The sequence below is a fragment of the Myotis myotis genome, unplaced genomic scaffold (assembly GCF_014108235.1).
Source record: "Myotis myotis isolate mMyoMyo1 unplaced genomic scaffold, mMyoMyo1.p scaffold_m19_p_1, whole genome shotgun sequence".
In the NCBI taxonomy this organism is placed as follows: domain Eukaryota; kingdom Metazoa; phylum Chordata; class Mammalia; order Chiroptera; family Vespertilionidae; genus Myotis; species Myotis myotis.
Window position 1 is genome coordinate 63,584,421 of NW_023416313.1, and position 20,170 is coordinate 63,604,590.

General features: G+C 41.2%; 2 protein-coding genes across 2 annotated transcripts in view; both read left to right on the forward strand.

Moving 5' to 3' along the window:
• Positions 1-20,170, forward strand: part of GRID2 (glutamate ionotropic receptor delta type subunit 2) — a 1,375,820-nt gene that overhangs the window by 909,244 nt on the left and 446,406 nt on the right. The gene's annotated exons all lie outside the window — the stretch shown is intronic.
• Positions 2,625-3,795, forward strand: LOC118671525 (mediator of RNA polymerase II transcription subunit 11-like). Its single transcript, XM_036339796.1, has one exon. It carries the CDS (start codon positions 3,045-3,047, stop codon positions 3,399-3,401), a length of 357 nt encoding a protein of 118 aa, XP_036195689.1. The 5' UTR covers positions 2,625-3,044; the 3' UTR covers positions 3,402-3,795.

Here is a 20,170-nt window from a genome sequence, read left to right on the forward strand (position 1 = left end):
ATTATTACTGCATCGACTTTATTAATAAAACAAAGCTAAACATATTGGAATTTGCAGTGGGAAAGTCCCGTAGTTCCCCCTTATCCACAGTTTCATTTTCCTTGGTCTCAGCTTGATTTCGTTTCCAATCATCAACCAAGGTCTGAAAACATTAAATGGACAATTCCAGAAATAAAGAACTTATGATCTTTACATTGTACACCATTCTGTGTATCATGATGAAATCTCATGCCATATTGCTTTGTCCCAGCTGGGATGTGAATAATCCCTTTGTCAGTGTATCCACACTGTGCATAGAGCACAATAAGATTTTGAGAGAGAGAAGCCACATTTATCTAACTTTATTACAGTATGTTGTTATAATTGTTCTATTTTATTATTAGTTATTGATGTTAATCTTTTACTGTGCCTGATTAAAAATTAAACTTTAAAGTGTGCCTGGTGGTCAGAGTGGGACCATCCAGATTGCAGCTCCTCAGATCCATAAGGGACACACTCAGAGTGCAGACTCAGTGAGCACCAAAGCCCCACTGAAGCAAGTCTTGCCCCAGAGGGGTGTCTCCAGCACAGAAGTTCTCCCACTGCAGACACAGCTGATTCTCACAGCCAATTGACCTGGAGGTCAATCCCTCCCAGTGATACCTACAACAATCAAGGCTTAACTACAACAAGACTGTGCACAAAGCCCACAAGGGGGTGCACCAAGAGTGTCTACCTGCCAAAACCGGTTTGGCTCAGCGGATAGAGCATCAGCCTGCGGACTGAAAGGTCCCGGGTTCGATTCCGGTCAAGGGCATGTACCTGGGTTGTGGGCACATCCCCAGTAGGAGATGTGCAGGAGGTAGCTGATCGATGTTTCTCTCTCATTGATGTTTCTAACTCTCTATCTCTCTCCCTTCCTCTCTGTAAAAAATCAATAAAATATATTTAAGAAAAAAAAAAGAGTGTCTACCTCAGGTGAGGCTGAGCCACTGGGCCCTATTGGACACCTAGCACAGAAAGCCACTCTATCGACACAGCGAAGCATAAAAAATGTGGAGACAACCAGGACAAAAATGCAGAAATGGAGGAAAGCAAAATACTGGATATAGAGTTCAAACCACACTTAAGGTTTTTCAAGAATTTTCTAGAAACCACCGATAAACTTAATAAGACCCTCAAGGAATCTAGTGAGACCCTCGAGGTTGTGATAAAGGACCAACTAGAAATTAAGCATACACTGACTGAAATAAAGAATATTATACAGACTCCCAACAGCAGACTAGAGGATCGCAAGAATCAAGTCAAAGATTTGAAATACGAAGAAGCAAAAAATACCCAACCAGAAAAGCAAAAAGAAAAAAGAATCCAAAAATATGAAGATAGTGTAAGGAGTCTCTAGGACAACTTCAAGTGTACCAACATCTGAATTATAGGGGTGCCAGAAGAAGAGAGAGAGCAAGATATTGAAAACCTATTTGAAGAAATAATGACAGAAAACTTCCCCTACCTGGTGAAAGAAATTGACTTACAAGTCCAGGAAGCACAGAGAACCCCAAACAAAAGGAATCCAAGAGGACCACACCAAGAAACATCATCATTAAAATGCCAAGAGCAAAAGACAAAGAGAGAATCTTAAAAGCAGCAAGAGAAAGAAAGTCAGTTACCTACAAGGGAGTACCCATACGACTGTCAGCTCATTTCTCAACAGAAACTATGCAGGCCAGAAGGGAGTGGCAAGAAATATTCAAAGTGATGAATAGCAAGAACCTACAACCAGGATTACTTTACCCAGCAAAGCTGTCATTCAGAATTGAAAGTCAGATAAAGAGCTTCACAGATAAGGAAAAGCTAAAGGAGTTCATCACCACTAAACCAGTATTATATGAAATGCTGAAAGATATCCTTTAAGAAGAGGAAGAAGAAGAAAAAGGTAAAGATACAAATTATGAACAACAAATACACATCTATCAACAAGTGAATCTAAAAATCAAGGGAATAAATAATCTGATGAACAGAATAAACTGGTGAATACAGTAGAATCAGGGGCATAGAAAGGGAGTGGCCTGACTTCTTGGGGGGAAAAGGGGTGTGGGGGATGCGGGAAGAGACTGGACAAAAATCGTGCACCTATGGATGCAGACAGTGGGGGGTGGTGGGGGTGAGGGCAGAGGGTGGGGTGGGAACCGAGTGGAAGGGAGCTATGGAGGGAAAAAGAGGAACAACTGTAATAATCTGAACAGTAAAGATTTAATTTTTTTTAAAAAAGGAATAAAACCCATTTCAGTGGTTGAACCAGAATGAGGTTTAGAGCCCAGTCAGCCTGACCTCTGCTTCGCCCTCTAATGGTGGCTCCAGAGGCACCCAGTGACTACTAAGGTAACTGTAGAATCTCAAGGGTGATGACTCAGGCTCATTTGCATACCCATAATACCCTGCACGGAGTACAGTCCTTTTCAAGTTTAAAAGACCTTTTTTTTAACTTGTCATTTCTAAGTACAAGAAACTTACTTGAAAAACTTCTTGTGCCAACTTTGGGCAGAAAATACCTCTAGCGCTAAAACGCCACCATAACTGAACTAGGAGTTGTAGTTCCTGGAGAAGGGAACTTGGGAGCAATAAAGTATACTCTGGCTCCTTCTCAAATCAGGTTAGCCTTCTAACTTTTATTGGAGATTTCCGTGGAGAGGAACAGCTTGGAGCTTATACTCAGTTTTTTTTCTTTCTTTTGGATATATTTTGTTGAATTTTTTACAGAGTGGAAAGGAGAGGAGTAGGGAGTCAGAAACATTGATAAGAGAGAAATGACTGGAATTGGGCCTTGGGGCCAACGCTCTATCCACTGAGCCAAACTGGTGAGGCTATGCTCAATTTTTGGCGGCCTGGTTTTTTTGGCAGGGCTAATCTTGTGGTTAAAGAGAAAGAGGACTTCTGTTTTTTTAACTTGGGCTGGATCGGATTTATAATTGGGGCCACTGCCCTTAATATCAGCAACCCGACAATTAATTGATTAGCAATTAGCTCAAACGCCGGGAAAATCCTGTGGGTTCCCCGAGCCACAGACAATGGCTACCTACAGCCTGGCAAATGAGCAACGACTACGCGCCTTGGAAGACATTGAACGGGAAATCTGCGCCATCCTGCAGAATGCAGGTACCGTGATCCTGGAACTTTCCAAGGAAAAAACCAAGGAGCAGCTGCTACACCGACAAGCGGCGGCTTTCACGGCGTCGGTGCAACATGTAGAAGCGGAGCTGTCAGCTCAGATCCGCTACCTAACCCAGGTGGCCACAGGGCAGCCCCACGAGGGCTCCAGCTACTCTTCAAGCAAGGACTGTCAGATGGCTCTACAGCGAGTGGACTATGCTCGCCTCAAGCTCAGCGATGTGGCCCGAACCTGTGAGCAGATGCTGGAAAACTAAGCCAAGTAGGCAGAGAGACATCTTGGAGGCAGATCACCACCTGTCCCCCGGGACAGAACCTGGGGACCTGTAGATTGAGGAGCACAGGCTGCCATGCATGCCCTGCTGGTCATATAGGAGGACAAAGAGGCAAAAGGTGGGAATGGAGAAACTTCAAGTCCACGCCTGCCCATGACTCTGTGCTGGCTCCTCCAGCAGGTGCTCCTGCTCTGACTTCACCAAAGTGCTGACAAACCTCAGACAGGAGATAAAGAGTCAGTCACCCAACCCACTTCTTCAGATACTTCATGTCCTTGTCCCCTTCCGCAGACTTGACCCAATGAAGACACATTTTTTTTTTCACTGGGAGAGATAAAGCAGGAACTAAGGGTTTTAATAATAAAAAAACAAGAAAGACGACTTCTAAATTATAAATAAATAAATAAATAAATAAATAAATAAATAAATAAAAGTTAAACTTTATCATGGATATGTATGTACAGGAGAAAACATAGTTTATATAAGGTTTAGTACAACTCAAGGTTTCAGGCAACCATTGGAACATAAACCCCAAGGATAAAGGAGGACCATTGTATTCTGAAAGGGTCTTGGTGTCTCAAAAAGGGGACATCAAAGTGAGATATTTATTAATCTTTGGGGTCTGGGATCAGGAAGGTTAAAAGATTTTTCAAGACAGAGAACTTGAAAATTGGGCAACACTCATAAAATTATAGTTTAGAATTGCTAGCCACAGCAAAGCAAGGTTAGTAAAGTCAATCTTAATAAATGAACTTGCTTAGGTGAGCAGAATCTCTCTAAATTGATCTTCAAGAATTTCTTTTTTAAAATATATATTTTTATTGATTGAGGCAGGGAGAGGCAGGGAGAGGGAGAAAGAGAGGGAAACATTGATGTGAGAGCAAAAGATTGATTGGCTGCTTCCTGTAAGCCTCCCACCAAGGATCTAGCCCACATCCCAGGTATGTGCCCTGACCAGAAACCTAACAAGCAACCCCTTGGTGCACAGGCCAACACCCAACCAACTAAGGCACACCAGCCAGGGATTACAGTCATGTGTGTGTGTGTGTGTGTGTGTGTGTGTGTGTGTGTGTAAAAGTTCACTGGAACAAATGACAAGGACAGTTTGATCTCAGTTCTCACAGGCAACTTTTGAGATATCCAAGGGCACATGTTGCATAACTCAGAGGGATAGTATGAAATTTAGGAGTAATCATTATATAGACTAATAAAGATCTGGAGAGTGTTCTCTTCAAGATTACCCAGGGAGAGAAAAAAGGTAGACCAGGACTGGGTATTAAGAAACGTCAACATGTAATAGCACAATGTAGAGATAAACATTCAAAGGATATTGAGAAGAGGTAAAAAAAAAAATATGAGTGTGAACAGGAGCATGTAAGGAAGATACATCAAGAAGGAAAGAGTGATCCAAAATGCCAGTGCTGTTGAGTGTTAGGGAGATATGAGGACTGAAACGTCCATTTACTAATTAGAAAGTCATTGTTAATCTTAGTGTGAGCTGTTGGGGTGATTTTGTAAAGAAAAAAAACAGATAAGAAACTATTAAAAAGGATGTGAATGGATAGGAAATGGAAGGTACATCAAGAATTTTTGCTGAGCAAGAGAAGAGAAAGATAAGTAATTGGTAATTGTAGGAATGTGAAAAGTTGATTGTTTTTCAGGCGGAGAGATTTGAATATATTTAAATATGCATATTATCTGCTGCTATTCTCAGTCAAAAAATAAATTCTTCATTCCTTCCTTCTTTCCTTTCCTTCTTCCCATATCCTTCCTTTCTTCCATGTACTGATTCATTTATTCATTTTATCCAGCAAAGAGAACAGACCTTGGCCCTAGGAACTGACAGTCTCATGAAAGTTGAATATGTAGAAGGGAAATGTGAGTAGGTGGATAAATATCTTATCCCTGTTTTTGCATCATTAGTAGAAATGTAGTTTAAGTTAATATTGTTCTATCCCAAAGGGAAGAGTTTACATTACTTTACAATATAAGTATTCAGCCGAAGATTGGACTGTGTTTTGAAGCTTCAGAATCAAATTTCCTCCAGATATAGCTGGCTCCATACTGGGAAGAAACTTGTGACCTCGAGCTTATTAACATGATGAAACAATCCAATGAATTAGCAGGTATAAGCCTAAGACAAAATAGGACATCAATTTTTTTTTATTAATTGTAAAAGCCTAAGTTGAGGGTGGGGGAATAAATTTCAATCTGTTGAGATAGTGTACATTTAAGTATTCACTTAATATTACTGTTCAATCAAACTTTCCTCCATTTCAATGCTAAAATATTCATTTTCCTCCAACCCCTTAAACCAAAGGTGCTATAAGCAAACTAGAATATACATAGGAAGTCATGCTGCATTCTCATGTTGCTAATTGGAATTTGGATGAATATAACATAGAAGCAAGACAAGACAAGAGTATAGTATTTCCATTAGCTTCTCTACCCATGTTCCTGCATCTTAATCAGAGCCTTGTTAATATTTAAATATGCATTTTAAGCCCCGAGTGTATAAACAGTCATGGAAGTTTCATTAATAACTGTAATTTGTATAAAAGGATATATACCACAGACAAATGCTCAAATGTGTAGTTTAATTGGAGTTATAAAAACTTATTTTGTAGCTCAGAAATGTAAAAAAAAAAAAATTGCAGCAGGAAATGAACTTATTTTTAGCTACTAAGATGCACTGTGGTTTATCATTTATTGAGAAAAGATTTTTATTTTAAGGTAATATTTCTCCATCAGCTATGTACTTGCTGTGTTGTGTTTTTTTTTTTTTTTTTTTTTTTTTAATGTGGGGCTATTTGGAGATAGAAAAATGAGAAAAGGATCTGCAGGGGAAAGAGATATTGACATCACCTGAAATGCCTTCCATTCTGCAGATTCTGAGCTCTGCAGCCTTCAAAAGGGCCATAATGGAGCAGAGAGAGCTGTCACTCTAGAGCTGTGTCTCTTTTCTCCTTCATCAGTCATGCTTCAAATGGGTCCTTCTGCAGAGCAGTGGCTTGAAGTAACAATCACCCTCCCCTCCTCACAGCAGTCTGCCACAGAACAAAGCCCCTGGAATAATGTCAGTTGAAATGATGAAGTATGTCTTTTCTATGCATCCATAAGGATACTTATAGTGTCTTCCTGGTTCTAAAGGAGAGGATATAGTTCATTATTAGCAACAGCTCTAAATCTTTCTTACTATGTGCAACTTAACTCTTTTATTAACCATAGAACTTATATGTATATTAGAGGCCCAGTGCACGAAATTTGTGGTCCCTAGACCTGCCTGGCAATCAAACCACAAGTGTCTGGCATGGAAGGGCAGGTCCCAGCTGACCTCTGGGCCCTGGGCAGCACCTGGGCCCCTGGACCCCCATGTGTCCCCCTCCGCCTGGGTCCTCAGGCCCCTGCCCAGCTCCCTCAGCACCTGGGAGCTGGGCAGCAGCCCTGACCCCCACTGCTGCCATTGGTTGCTGTCTACAGGGTGATCAGCAGGGTGATTGGGCCCAGCTCACACCCACCTTGGCCTAGCACCACCCACACACCTGCTCCACCATCCCGCCATGGTCCTGGTCTCATCGGGGCCCTGGCCTCCGCTGCTGCCCGCTGCCAGTTGCTGATGCATGCTATGTTCCGCACCGCCCCTTGGTGGTCAGTGCACATTATAGCGAGTGGTTGAACTCCTGGTTGAGGGACAATTTGCATATTAGCCTTTTATTATATATAGATAAAAATAACTCATGGACACAGACAGTAGTGTGGTGAAGGTCTGGGACAGGTGAAGGGGGTGGGCTAGAAGGGGTCAATAGAGAAAAAGGGGTACATCTGTATTACTTTCAACAATAAAGATAAATTAAAAAAAAACAAACAAGAGGAAAGATACCAGGAACTTTCTAACACATAACAAACATTAGATTTCTATTCTTAGAATAAGCTCTGACTCAAATACTGTTTTATACTAAGTATTAGTATGGAATATGCATCCAGCAAGAAATTTACGGAGAAGAAACATGTCTTTAGAGTTATATGATAATCACTCATGAGATGTTGCTAGTCATCCCCAAAGCTTTTATGGAAAAAAAAAGCTTTACATCAAAACAAACAGATTGAATTCTTTGCAATTTTAGCAAGTGGGTTGACTGAGAATTCCTCTCAGAGGTAGTTGATTAAGCTGTGACTGTAGGGGTCGTTTACTTGATGCATACACTATGTAAAGGTCAGGCCTGCGCATGAATAGCTACTCTGTAAAAAGCCTACCTTCCCCAAAAACATGATTGCCGCTGTACTGCCGCACAGTATTGTCTTGGCATTACTGGGAAAGAATAAAAGCCTCAAACCTTCCATTGCCCTGCAAGACCCAATATCACAAAATTCCCTCTTCTGCCCCTCACATTGCATCTCCTGTTTTCTCCCCCTCCTGGTCAGCTCCACTGCAAGCATAGGCCACCCTGCTGTTCACTAGGACACTCCCTTCACAATTTCATCTTTGTCTGACTTGTTCTTCCTTTACAGATTCGCTTGGCTAGCTCTGTTTCCTCTTTCTGTATTTTCATAGCATTTATTACTATCTAACATGAAAATAGAATTTCTATATTTATTATGCTTATTGATCATTGTCTGTCTCATACCTCCAAGAAAAAATTCATTTACTTCATATTATCTCTTTGAGTAGGACTCTATGTTGTTAATTGTATCCTAAGTGTCGATATCTGTACCTGACACAGTGTAGGCACTCAAATACTTATTGAATGAATGAATTAGTGAAACCATGAACCATCTTCTTTTCTCATTACCTTGTAAGACACTCGCTACCTACTTAAAAGTAATTAACTCAGCAACTTAATTTCCTATTAACAGATTCCCTGTTTTAGGTTCAAGCTCTGACACCAGGAGGTCCTTAAAGTAATGCATTTTTTTAAAAAAATATATTTTTTTATTGATTTCAGAGCGGAAGGGAGAGGGAGAGAGAGATAGAAACATCAATGATGAGAGAATCATTGATTGGCTGCCTCTTGCACGCCCCCTACTAAGGATCGAGCCTGCAACCTGGGCATGTGCCCTTGACCAAAATCAAACCCGGGATCCTTCAGTCCACAGGCTGATGCTCTATCCACTGAGCCAAACCAGCTAGGGCAAGTAATGCATTTTGATAACTGCAATGAAATAACACTTAACTATATGCAAATTGTGCTTATCAAATGACATACTTTGTATTTAAAGTATCAGGGATCTGAGAGAATCATACTGAGAATCTAGATTTTGATGAGGGGACTTGGAAAGAAAGTTTGCTACTCTAGTGTATGGGGCAAAGGGAAGGAGCTGGTTATTCCAAGGTGCATTGAGAAGAAAAAGGAGAGGGGTAGAGGTGAACCTAGATTTTGGAAGATGATATAAACATGATAGGACAAAATAATCCAATGGAGGAGGGACAAAACATAAAGAAAAACTGTTCATTTTTGCTGTTGTTGTTGACAGTATTACAGACGTCCCCCAATTACCCCCTCCCTGGCTTAGCACCCTTCATCCCAATCTCTGCCCCACCCCAGGCCTTCACACTATTGTCTGTGTCCATATAGTTTTAATAGGGCCAGCCCGGCTTGTTGCATTTCAACAAGTCTTTGGGAAAAGCCTTTGATTTTCATCAATTTATTAGGAAGTTTAGAAATACATATATCCACTAAATGGAACAAGTTCACACAAATTGGAAGTGTATTGACCCTGCTCCTTTCTGTAAAAGAAGAAAGAAATAAGAAAAATGGAAGGATTAGTAGACATCAAGTTTAGAGATGTGATGGAAAAAGTATTGGAAGGCAGAGTTCACATTTCTCAAAAGGTCAAGTACAGGTCTTTTTCCCCCAAGTCATGCACCACGGTGCTTTGAATCATATGTGATTTTCTATTCTAGGCAGCCAATTTCCCTGGCCACCTTAATGACCTAAAGGGAGAGCAACAATGGTTGTGATAAACATGCATGTTTTTGCACCATTCCTGTCCTGATGACAGGTGGCACCATTTCAAGAGTTAAATATCTCTCTTGAAAATACTTGGAATACATTAAATGTCTTACTAGTATTTATGTTCTAAATCAGTTTGTTTTATTCCTCTCGAGATATTAGAAGTTCCGACCCAATTTTTTATATTAACCTATATATTCTTAAGAAAATTAGATCATAATATAAAGGGATTTAGGTGGTGAAAAGTCTAAATCTATTACCTTAATTTCTCTTTTTTTATAGATTAAATATTGCAGGATCATTTTTGAGACTAACTTTGTAATTCCTCAGGGAATATGAGCTTTTGCTATCTGAGGTGATTTTTTTTTTTCTTTTAAATCAATGTGTCCACTAAGGAGCATATTATTGTGCACCAGATAGAGTTAAATGAACCATTGTGTGAACTTGGCATTTTTAGATCGGATTACCTGAATGTAATTACCTGCAGACAGTTTCTAAATATGTGTTCATAAGGGATTAGTTTTTATAGAGAGATTCTCTTCTATTCTTATTTTTTTTTCTTCTTACAACGTGTTTAGTCATTTTGGCTTATTGTACCATCATGTTCTGCCACCAATAATGGTGAGAATTAATCCTGAACTACCAGAATTGATGAGACAGAACAAGTGGACAGCTGTTTAAAAAACAAACAAATAGACAAGGGACAACTTACAAGAGAGATTGTTATAGTTTTGTGCCATATACAATTAGAATCATCTGCCCCAATTCTAATAATACTGAAATTTGGAGAAATTAATCTGTGTGTTAAACAGAATTTTTTTTCAGGAATCAAAATGGAATCCAGTATTTTATTTCCTATTGCCATTTTTAAATCACATCAGTTGAAGAATATGAATGTTTACACATTTTTTATCACATTTTATTGTGTTTTCCTTGGGAAGGAATAGAATTAGCTTTCTGTGAGTCATCTCTTCACAGAGGGAGTACACCCCCTGGGTGACATTTTTTAGTGTGACCATGTCCTCTTGTTCTCACTCCTTAAATAATGAGGAGAGATTACACATGTTTCCCACATTGATATTAAGTGCACAATTTCCTCTTAGCACATAAATATATATTTAGGCTATTGGAAGAATGGGAATTCAAAACTCTATTTTAGATTCTCTGCACTACAATTTTATCTTTCTTTTTAAAAATGAATTGTCCCACAAGGTGTGGTTGAGCATAGACCTATAAACCAGGAGGTCATGGTTTGATTCCCAGTCAGGGCACATGCCCAGGTTGTGGGATCAATTCCCAGTGTTGGGTGTGCAGGAAATAGCTGATCAATGATTCTTTCTCCTCATTGATGTTTCTATCTCTCTCTCCCTTTCCCTTCTCCTCTGAAATCAATAAAAAAATATATTTAAAAATAAAAATGAATTGTCTATATAATTTTCAAGTTGTTGCTACTCTCCTAGAGCAGTTGCCAAAGAACATATAATATGAGTTAGGGCAACATCAAGTTTAATGGAAAAAATGTGACTTATAATTTCATATTATTTCATATACAATATGCTTATTTTTTTTCTGAATCTTATAAACTTTCTGATGACTCTAGTGAGGCATATACCCAAAGCGTATGACTTTTTTTTTCTTTTAGCAAGAGTGTGACTATGCTAAGTTGCCATCAGGAATTCACTTTTAGAGAATTCACCTAGTATCTTATTCTAAAATACCTGATCATCTGGAAAAAAATGATGAGCAGAACTTTGCAAAAATGAAATAACTATAGATAATCAAATATGTGCTGTCAGTTTGTGAATTGACATTAATTTATGTTGAAAACAGGTCACTTCCAAATAAGGAAAAATTGACATTGATATTAACATAGACTTGAAGTTAATATTATGTATGTTATAGGTTCTAAGTTGTAAAACAAAAGAAAAAGACTTTGGCTACCTTAAGCGAAAAGTAGTTTGCAGAATATATGGTGGGCTCGTTAATGGGAGTCTCAAAAATCAACCTTGAAGGCAAAAAGGTACATAATTGCTATTGGAGGTTTGGAAGCAGGGATGACAGGCATGATCTTCTAGAATCTTCAACAGCTTTATTGAGCTATCACTCACATGGCATACAGTCACCTATGTAAAGTGGTACACATAGAATGCCTCTACTGCTCTTACTAGCTTTGTTCCTCTGACTGAAGAGTCTCAGTCCAGAAGAAGCACCTAGAGGGCCAGGCTTGTGCCACAGGTCCTCTTTCGGCTGGTGTCAGAGCTGGTGAGGGTACAGGGTGGCTGGGCATGAGGGAATGAAATATCCAGAAGCAGCTTCATGGATTTACTCTTGCAACAAATAAGGTGGGAAAGATGAAGCAAGGGCTATTTGCAGTGATGTGTTGGTAACTATTTAATAACTAGCTCTGCCGAAAGAAAAAAAAGACATTTCTTTAAGAATTTACAGATTTCCATGGTGTCAATATTTCAACTGTAAGAATTAATTTGAAGCAGCCAATGAGATTGCTTCCAGAGCTGGGACGAGACACTCACAACGTAGTCTTAAGAGCTAAAAAGAGCTGGCTCCAGCACACTACTACATTTCTCCCCAGATGAACACAATTGCTTTTAGAGAGGGAGAATGAGTGCTAAATAGAGAAAAAATAGCATGTATTCAGGTATTCAGCAAAGCTATCATTCAGAATTGAAGGACAGGTAAAGACCTTCCCAGACCAAGAAAAAGCTAAAGGGGTTCATCACTGTCAAACCAGTATTGCAATAAATGTTGAAGGTTCTTCTTTAAGAAGAAAAAATAAAAGACCAAAAATATGAATAATAAAGTGGCAATAAATACATATCTATCATCCATTAAAAAAAGTAGTAGAAAATGTTATGAATTGGAAACAATCCTATCTAATAAAAGGCAAATATGCAAATAGACCAAACAACAGAATAACCGGAACAATTGAACAATCGGTCACCATGACGTTCACTGACCTCCAGGGGGCGTGTGCGGAACATGGCAGGCTTTGGCCATGGCAGGAAGGTGGAGCAGGTGAGCGGAGGAGCCAGACCAAGGCAAGGCACTGGTCACTGTCATTGGGGCAAGCCTCTGGTGCTTATTGAAAATTCTTTGCTCCCTCGCACCGCGGTCCCGCCCAACACTCATACCTGCTTCCGGTGCTCAGCGCCGGTCCCGGTCACTCAGTGCCATCAGCGGGTGCCAGCAGCAGCTGCCGGCCCTGATTGCCCCTGAGGGCTTCTCCACCTCCCCATGCTCCTGAGGGGTGATCAGGGCAGCAGCTGCCACTTGCATCCACTGATGGTGCTGGCCCCAATTGCTTCGCGCTGTCAGCAGGTGCAAGCAGGGCCAGCGCTGTCAGCATGTGGGAGTGGCAGCAGTGGGAGCAGGGTTGCTGGCAGACAGGGAACTGGGGGCCATGGCAGGAGGGGCTGGGAAGGGGTACAGAGGATGGGCCAAGATCCACCCCTGTTCCTACTGCAGCCTTGCGGCCCACAGTTCCTTTTAAGATTTACGAATTCATGCATTGGGCCGCTAGTGACAAAAACACTAATGACCAATTCATCATAAGTAAAACAAGAGCATGATATTAGAGAACATCAACTTTCTACCAGCCAGGAATGAATGAAAAAGTAGAGAATTTCTACTACAGTACCTAAGCCATAAATTCCCAAAAGTTTTCTATAAACATATTAAATTTTCTTAATTGTAAACAATGAGATCTGAAGAAAATTACTTCAGTTTTAAAACATAATTTACTTTAAATAGATATGTTAAAATTCATCAAATTCAATATATTAAAAGTAAAAAGCTAATTTTGACCATCATTTTCACATTTAAAAGTTATCATTATTCAAGTCTCCATTTTACATTTTGTATAATGTCTATTTTTAAAAATATATATTTTTTTTATTGATTTCAGAGAGGAAAGGAGAAGGATAGAGAAATAGAAACATCAATGATGAGAGAGAATCATTGATTGTCTGCCTCCTGCACACCCCACACTGGGAATTGAGGCCGCAACCAGGGCATGTGCCCTTGACTGGAATCGAACCCGGGACCCTTCAGTCCTCAGGCTGACACTCTATCCACTGAGCCAAACCAGCTAGGGCAATGTCTATTTCTTACACATTCTAATTTCTAGCTGATGGTGTATAGGGAGAAGACTTATGAAAAATAAAATTACATGCAATGTGCCTACCAAAAAAATAGAAAATTTTATAAAAGGGGATAAGAAATAGGAGCTAGATGTTTAAGAGGAATTGATTGAAACCAGAAGATGAAAGTGTTTCAAGAAGAAAGTAGTTGGGAATCATAAAAAACAAATGAAGAGTCAAGTAAGAAGATCTCAGAATAATTCAATGAATTCACTAAGAAAAATGGTAACAGGTGACACTGACATTGGTAACAACTAAAAAGAATTTGTGCACTTGAAGATGGTCTCTGCTTGGATATGCTTTTGATAATGATATGTCTACAATTCTCCTTTGGCTTCATGTTCTGAGCCATGTTATGAGTACATTGATGTCATGCTATCATGAAAGGAAACTAATAACAATTTTTCAAGATTATAATTAAGCGTTTGGAAAAGCAGTATGAAATAACCATTTGTAAATTAATGAGGAGATGACCCTGTTACTACTAAATGTCAAAGAACGGAGAATTTGTATGAAGTCCCCAAATGTCTTTGCAACACGCACAGCACAAAGGCAGAATTACAAGTGAGTTAGGGAATCTCAGAAGGAGACCATCTAAGTACAACTGTTTCATATTTACTCAAGGCCACAACACTAAACAGAGATGAGGTGGTTACTTAGAGCTGACTCCAATGCAACAACCTTGACAAGATCTGCCTCTGGGTCCCCGTCAGAACACAGCTGCTACAATCTGCACAGAGGTAGAATTCTGCTGAGGACAGGAAAGAACCGAACATTGGCTAAACCAGTGCTCATTTCGACCCAGGCTTGCAACACCAATCTAAAAAATGTACACTGGGAGCTCCTGTGATTTCTGTGAGGGGTTGTTTACCAAACCCTGCATCTCCTAGTTCTGAAATCAGACTCAGCAGCAGGATGACTCATACCCCTTCCAGGGATGAGAGCAGACAGAGGCTGCATCGCTGCTTCAGACCTTTCTATCCTTTTCCCTGGGCAGTTCCCAGGGAGATGACTCCCAGATGACAGTGAGTGTGTCTTTAGTTTGTTGCTACACACACATATTGAAACAAATGTTTTCATTTCTTCATTGAGAGGTTACTTCTTATTTACCATCTGTTTTAACTTATATGTTAATTATAAAAATCAAATAAAGTAAATATTTATAAAATAAAACCTAAGAATTCTATCTTAGCCCTCCCCTAGGTTTTACATAGCTCCCTGGATTGTCACTGATAATGATTTGGGCTTTATCTTCCATGTACTAGTATCTGCATTTCCCAATCACATGCACGATGCATGAAGGCTATTTACTATATGTGTGTATATAGTTGGGTGTATACAGATATATGGAAGATAAAGCCCAAAGCATTATCTTAGGCCATTCTCTTAGAAGTCTGTTTTATTTATTGTTTGCAAATCCCCAAGATTTCTTCCCCTATCTTGACTCCTTGGCTAGGAAATGCCCATAAGATATGTAGCCCTAGCATATGTGGTGACAGATTTCAGAACACACAGCTGGGACCACTGATCAATTTTGTTCCCTGATATCAAATATATGAAAAGCACATTTTCATAGTTGCCTCATACTTTTCAGTCTCAATACAAGCAGCCGGAAAAAGCCTTTTAAAAGGTACATCAGATCATTTCTTTTCTCTAATCAAAATGTTCCACAAGCTCTTCATTTTATTAAGAATAAAAGCTAAATTCACACCACAGCCTCAGTGCCCTTTGTGACCTACCCCTCACTCCCATCTCCCCTCCTTACCTCTTCACCTTAACATCCTACTTTTCTTCCTGGCCACACCATCCTAGAGACCCCAGACACTGTTCCCTCAATATACCAGGCAAGATAAGGCCTCTGGCTGCCTAACTTATGGAGGAAATCCATGAAATCACCCAAGAATTGCACTTGGCTTACTTTCTCCATGGGAAGGTCTTCTCCCAGATATCTCTGTGGCTCATTCTTTGACATTTTTCAGTCTGTGGTCAACAATGACATTCTTGATGAGGTTTACTAGTTTACACTCTAAAACAGGAAAACTATTGACCTTAATACTTCCAATATCCTAACGTAGTTCTGCTTTTTTATTTTATGTAGCATTTTTTATATGCAAGATTCTATATGTTGTATGCCTATTGTTTGTCCTTCCCCACCAGAATATAAGCTGTGCAAGAATAGGACTTTAGTCAGTGCAGCCCTATACCCTATAATAGTAGCCATTCAGTGAACAGTGGAAGAATAGGTGGATGGATGAGTAAATATACACACATATTTAAGAGTTAGTGTATCAAAATGCATTAGCATTTCAGACTGGTAGGCTCCAACAGTTATCTGCTCTAAGTAGGTATCTATAATAATAAAAGCAAAATGTGCTAATTAGACCAAATAGCTGAACAACCTTTTGGGCATCATTCCGGATGTCCTTCTGGACAACCTTCCTGACGAAGCTGCAGTGTTGGGGGCCAAGGCAGATGTGGTTAGGGGTGATCAGGAAGGTAGGTGAGCAGTTAGGGGTGATCAGGCAGGCAGGCAAAGTGGTCAGGGGCGATCAGACAGGCAGGCAAGCGGTTACGGGTGATCAGGCAGGCAGGCAAAGTGGTCAGGGGCGATCAGACAGGCAGGCAAGCGGTTACGGGTGATCAGGCAGGCAGGCAAAGTGGTCAGGGGCGATCAGACAGGCAGGCAAGTGGTTACGGGTAATCAGGCAGGCAGGCAGATTGGTTAGGGGCGATCAGGCAGGCAGATGAGCAGCTAGGGGTGATCAGGCAGGCGGAGTGGTTAGGGGCGATCAGGCAGGCAGGTGAGAGGTTAGGGTCAATCAGGCAGGCAGGCAAGAGGTTGGGGGTGATCAGGCAGGCAGGCAGAGTAGTTAGGGGTGATCAGGCAGGCAGCTGAGTAGTTAGGAGCCAGCAATCCCGCAGGTCAGTTGGACATTTTCTGAGGGGTCCTGGATTATGAGAGGGTGCAGGCTGGGCTGAGGGACCCCCCCCCCCCGCATGAATTTCATGCACTGGGCCTCTAGTAATAATTATAACTGCAGTCATAAGGAGTACCTAAAACCTCTCCACAGGGTTGTTATGAAGGTTCAGTTAATAACTAGTTAATAATTTTTAAAAACACAAAACAGTTCGTGAAATATATTAAGTGGTTAATTAATGTTACATACTACTATTATTTTTCATTTTATATATATACTAGAGGCCCAATACATGAAATTTGTTCAAGAGTAGGCCTTCCTTCCCCCAGCTGTGGCACTGACTTCCCTCTGGCAACTGGGACACAGGCTTCCCTCCCAACCTTGGCTTCGTCTGGAAGGTCATACAGAAGGACGTATGGCCTAATTAGCATATTATGCTTTTATTATTTTAGATTAGAGGCCCAGTGCATGAAATTCATGTACTGGGAGGTCCCTCATCCCGGTCTGCAACCTCTCGCAGTCCAGGACCCCTCAGGATCCGCCTGCCAGCTTAGGCCCGATCACCCCGGAGATTCAGCCTGAACCAGCAGTCAAACATCCCTCTTGCAGTCTGGGGCTCTCGTAGTTCAAGACTCCTTGCTCCTTACTGTTCGCCTGCAGCAGAGGCAGGAGAGGCTCCCACCATCACCGCTGCGCTCGCCAGTGGTGAGCCTGCTTCTGGCTGAGTGGTGCTCCCCTGTGAGAACGTACTGACCACCAGGGGGTTAAGCATCTGTGCACATCATAGCAACTGGTCGTTCCACTGGTAGTTCTGCTGTTCAGTCAATTTGCATATTTTATTATATAGGATATATATATAGTTTAGTAAAAATGGAATTATGCTATATGTTATTTATGCAACTTGATTTTTGTACTCAATGAAATACAATTTTTTTCTTTCTAAATAGCGCATAACAATCTCATTTATTCATTCAATAAATATCTTGAGGTGTTTACTCTGTGCTTTTGTAGAATTTACAGTCTACCTATTCTTTCTTTCTATGACTGCATAATATTCTATAGCATTTACATGTCAATATTTAATCATTTTCCTAATATAATATTTTGAATGGGCTTTAATTTTTGTAATTATATAGATATAGATACAGATGATCTGTATCTATATCTATATCTATACCTATATCTATCTCTATCTATATCTGTATCTGTATCTATATCTATATCTATCTATATCTTTATCTATATCTATATCTATATCTATATCTGTATCTGTATCTATATCTATATCTATAGCTATATCTATTATATCTATATCTATCTACTAGAGGCCTGGTGCACGAATTCGTGTATTGTTGGGTCTGCTGACCCACCCTAACCGGGGTGCAGGAGCCCAATCGGGGGTGGGGTCACCCAGGGGGAGGGACCTCAGGCAGTTGGCCAGCCAGCCCCACCCATCCCCTAGTCAAACTCCCAGTTGAACTTCTGGTCGAGGGGACAATTTGCATATTAGCCTTTTATTATATAGGATATATATTCAGTAGACACAAGTTACTTTGTCTTGTCCACCATCCTCTACAGAAAACTTCTGTTCCCTCTAAGCTAATAGCTTCTACACAATTGCCATATTCTCATTCTCCAACAGCATCTAATTTCAGTCAGAGGAAAAACCTCATTCTATCAAGAGCCTCTACAAGGTGACATGTGATTGGTCCTCAAAGACTATCTGACTCAGATAGGAAAAGCCAAGTCTTACTTGAAAATTTGAACTTAGAATCATAGGTTGCATTGTCAATCCCACTTCAATGGTAGTAACTAAAGAAGTAAGATAAGAGGAATCAGCTCCCTTGTTTCTGAATCCATAAACATATTTGTTTTAGGTAAGTACGGCAATAAAGTTCACCCAAGGAAAAACAAATAAAAGCCAGAATCCTGGAAATGTTTGAGTTCCTGGTTCTAATTGGTTTTAAGATCTAGATGCATTTTGCCAAATTTGTGTATAAATTGTGTAAGTCCTTTCTTGCCTTTTCTTAATCAACCAGTTGTTCTTCTTTTCCCTAAGGATTTGCAAGTTTGGTTCTGTATTAAAAATGTAGGAATCAAATGTATACCATATGTTTTGCTATAATTTAGGATATTAAAATTGAGGCAGGAATAAAGGTGCATTCCTATATTTATTCCCTAAAATATCTACAGAAGAGATGTTCATAAGAAATCTACACTAATAAAAGACAAAGATGCTAATTGACCATACCTCCACTATGCCCATCAGCCAATCAGAAGAGTATGCAAATTAACCCAATAAAGATGGCCATTAAATTTGCATACTTCAGGTGGGGTGGGCAGCGCAAGATGCTGCCCACAGGGTCCTGGCCTCCGATCTGTGACTGGGGAGGTGGGGCAGGCAGCTCCAGACACCGCTTGCGGGGTCCGGGCCCAAGATTGGGATGGGGGAGGTGGGGCAGGCAGCGCCAACAACACTTGCGGGGTCCGGGCCCAAGATTGGGATGGGGGAGGTGGGTCAGGCAGCGCCAGATGCTGCCTGTGAGATCCAGGCCTCTGATCTGTGACCTGGGGAGACTAGGAGAGGGCACAGGCCAGGCTGAGGGACCCCCCGAGTGCGCAAATTTTTGTGCACCGGGCCTCTAGTTTATTATAATGTTATATTAATTGGAGACATTCTAATGACATATCACAATGTTAGAAAACATGTGAGGAAATACCAATTAGTTAGGAGGCTCAAGAATATGGTCTAGGATATAGATGCTGTTCACAGGACCCTGTGAGAACTGCCTCTTTGGCCAGGCAGATTAGGGCTTTTCTGTTTTGTGAGACCTGGACCTGGGGTTGGAACCCCTCACGAGAAGCCTGCTCTTCATGAGGATTTTTTCTCTTCCACAGGTAATCAGAACAATTTGCCTGAAACAATCCTATCTAATAAAAGAGAAACATGGTAATTGGCTTACGACCGCTACCCTTCCCATTGGCTAATCAGCGAGATATGCAAATTAACTGCCAGCCAAGATGGCGGCCGGCAGCCAGGCAGCTTGAAACTAACATGAGGCTTGCTTGCTTCAGTGACGGAGGAAACCAACGTTCCCCGCCTGCCTTGCCGGCCTCTGAGCCTGCAGTTTAAGAAACATTGTAATAAATATAGAAGCTAAACAAAACCCCAGAAACCTGCTTTCAACAAGCCCGGGATCTCAGAGCTGGAGTTATACATTGTTTTAATTATAGAACTGAAACAAACCAGATACCTGCTCCAGCCCAAGAGCTGGAGCCTCAGAGCTAAAGCTGGCCCAGAATAAAAAAAAAGAAAAAAAGGAGCAGTTGGGAGCTTCAGTCCCAGCCTGAAAACAGCCATCAGCCCCTCACCCAGACTGGCCAGGCACCCCAATGGGGACCCCCACCCTGAAGGGTGTGTGACCAGCTGCAAACAGCCATCATCCCCCACCCAGGCTGGCCAGGCATCCCAGTGGGGACCCCCACCCTGATCCAGGACACCCTTCAGGGCAAACCAGCCAGCCCCACCCATGCACCAGGCCTCTATCCTGGTAATATGCCTCCCAGCACTGGGATCAGTGGAGCTGAGAGGCCTCCCGGCACCGGGATCAGTGTGACAGGGGGCAGCGTCCAAACCCCCTGATCGCCCTGCAGCTCTGTGTGTGACAGGGGGCGGGGCCACAACCTCCCTATCCACCCTGCTCTGTTCATGACAGGGGTAGGCG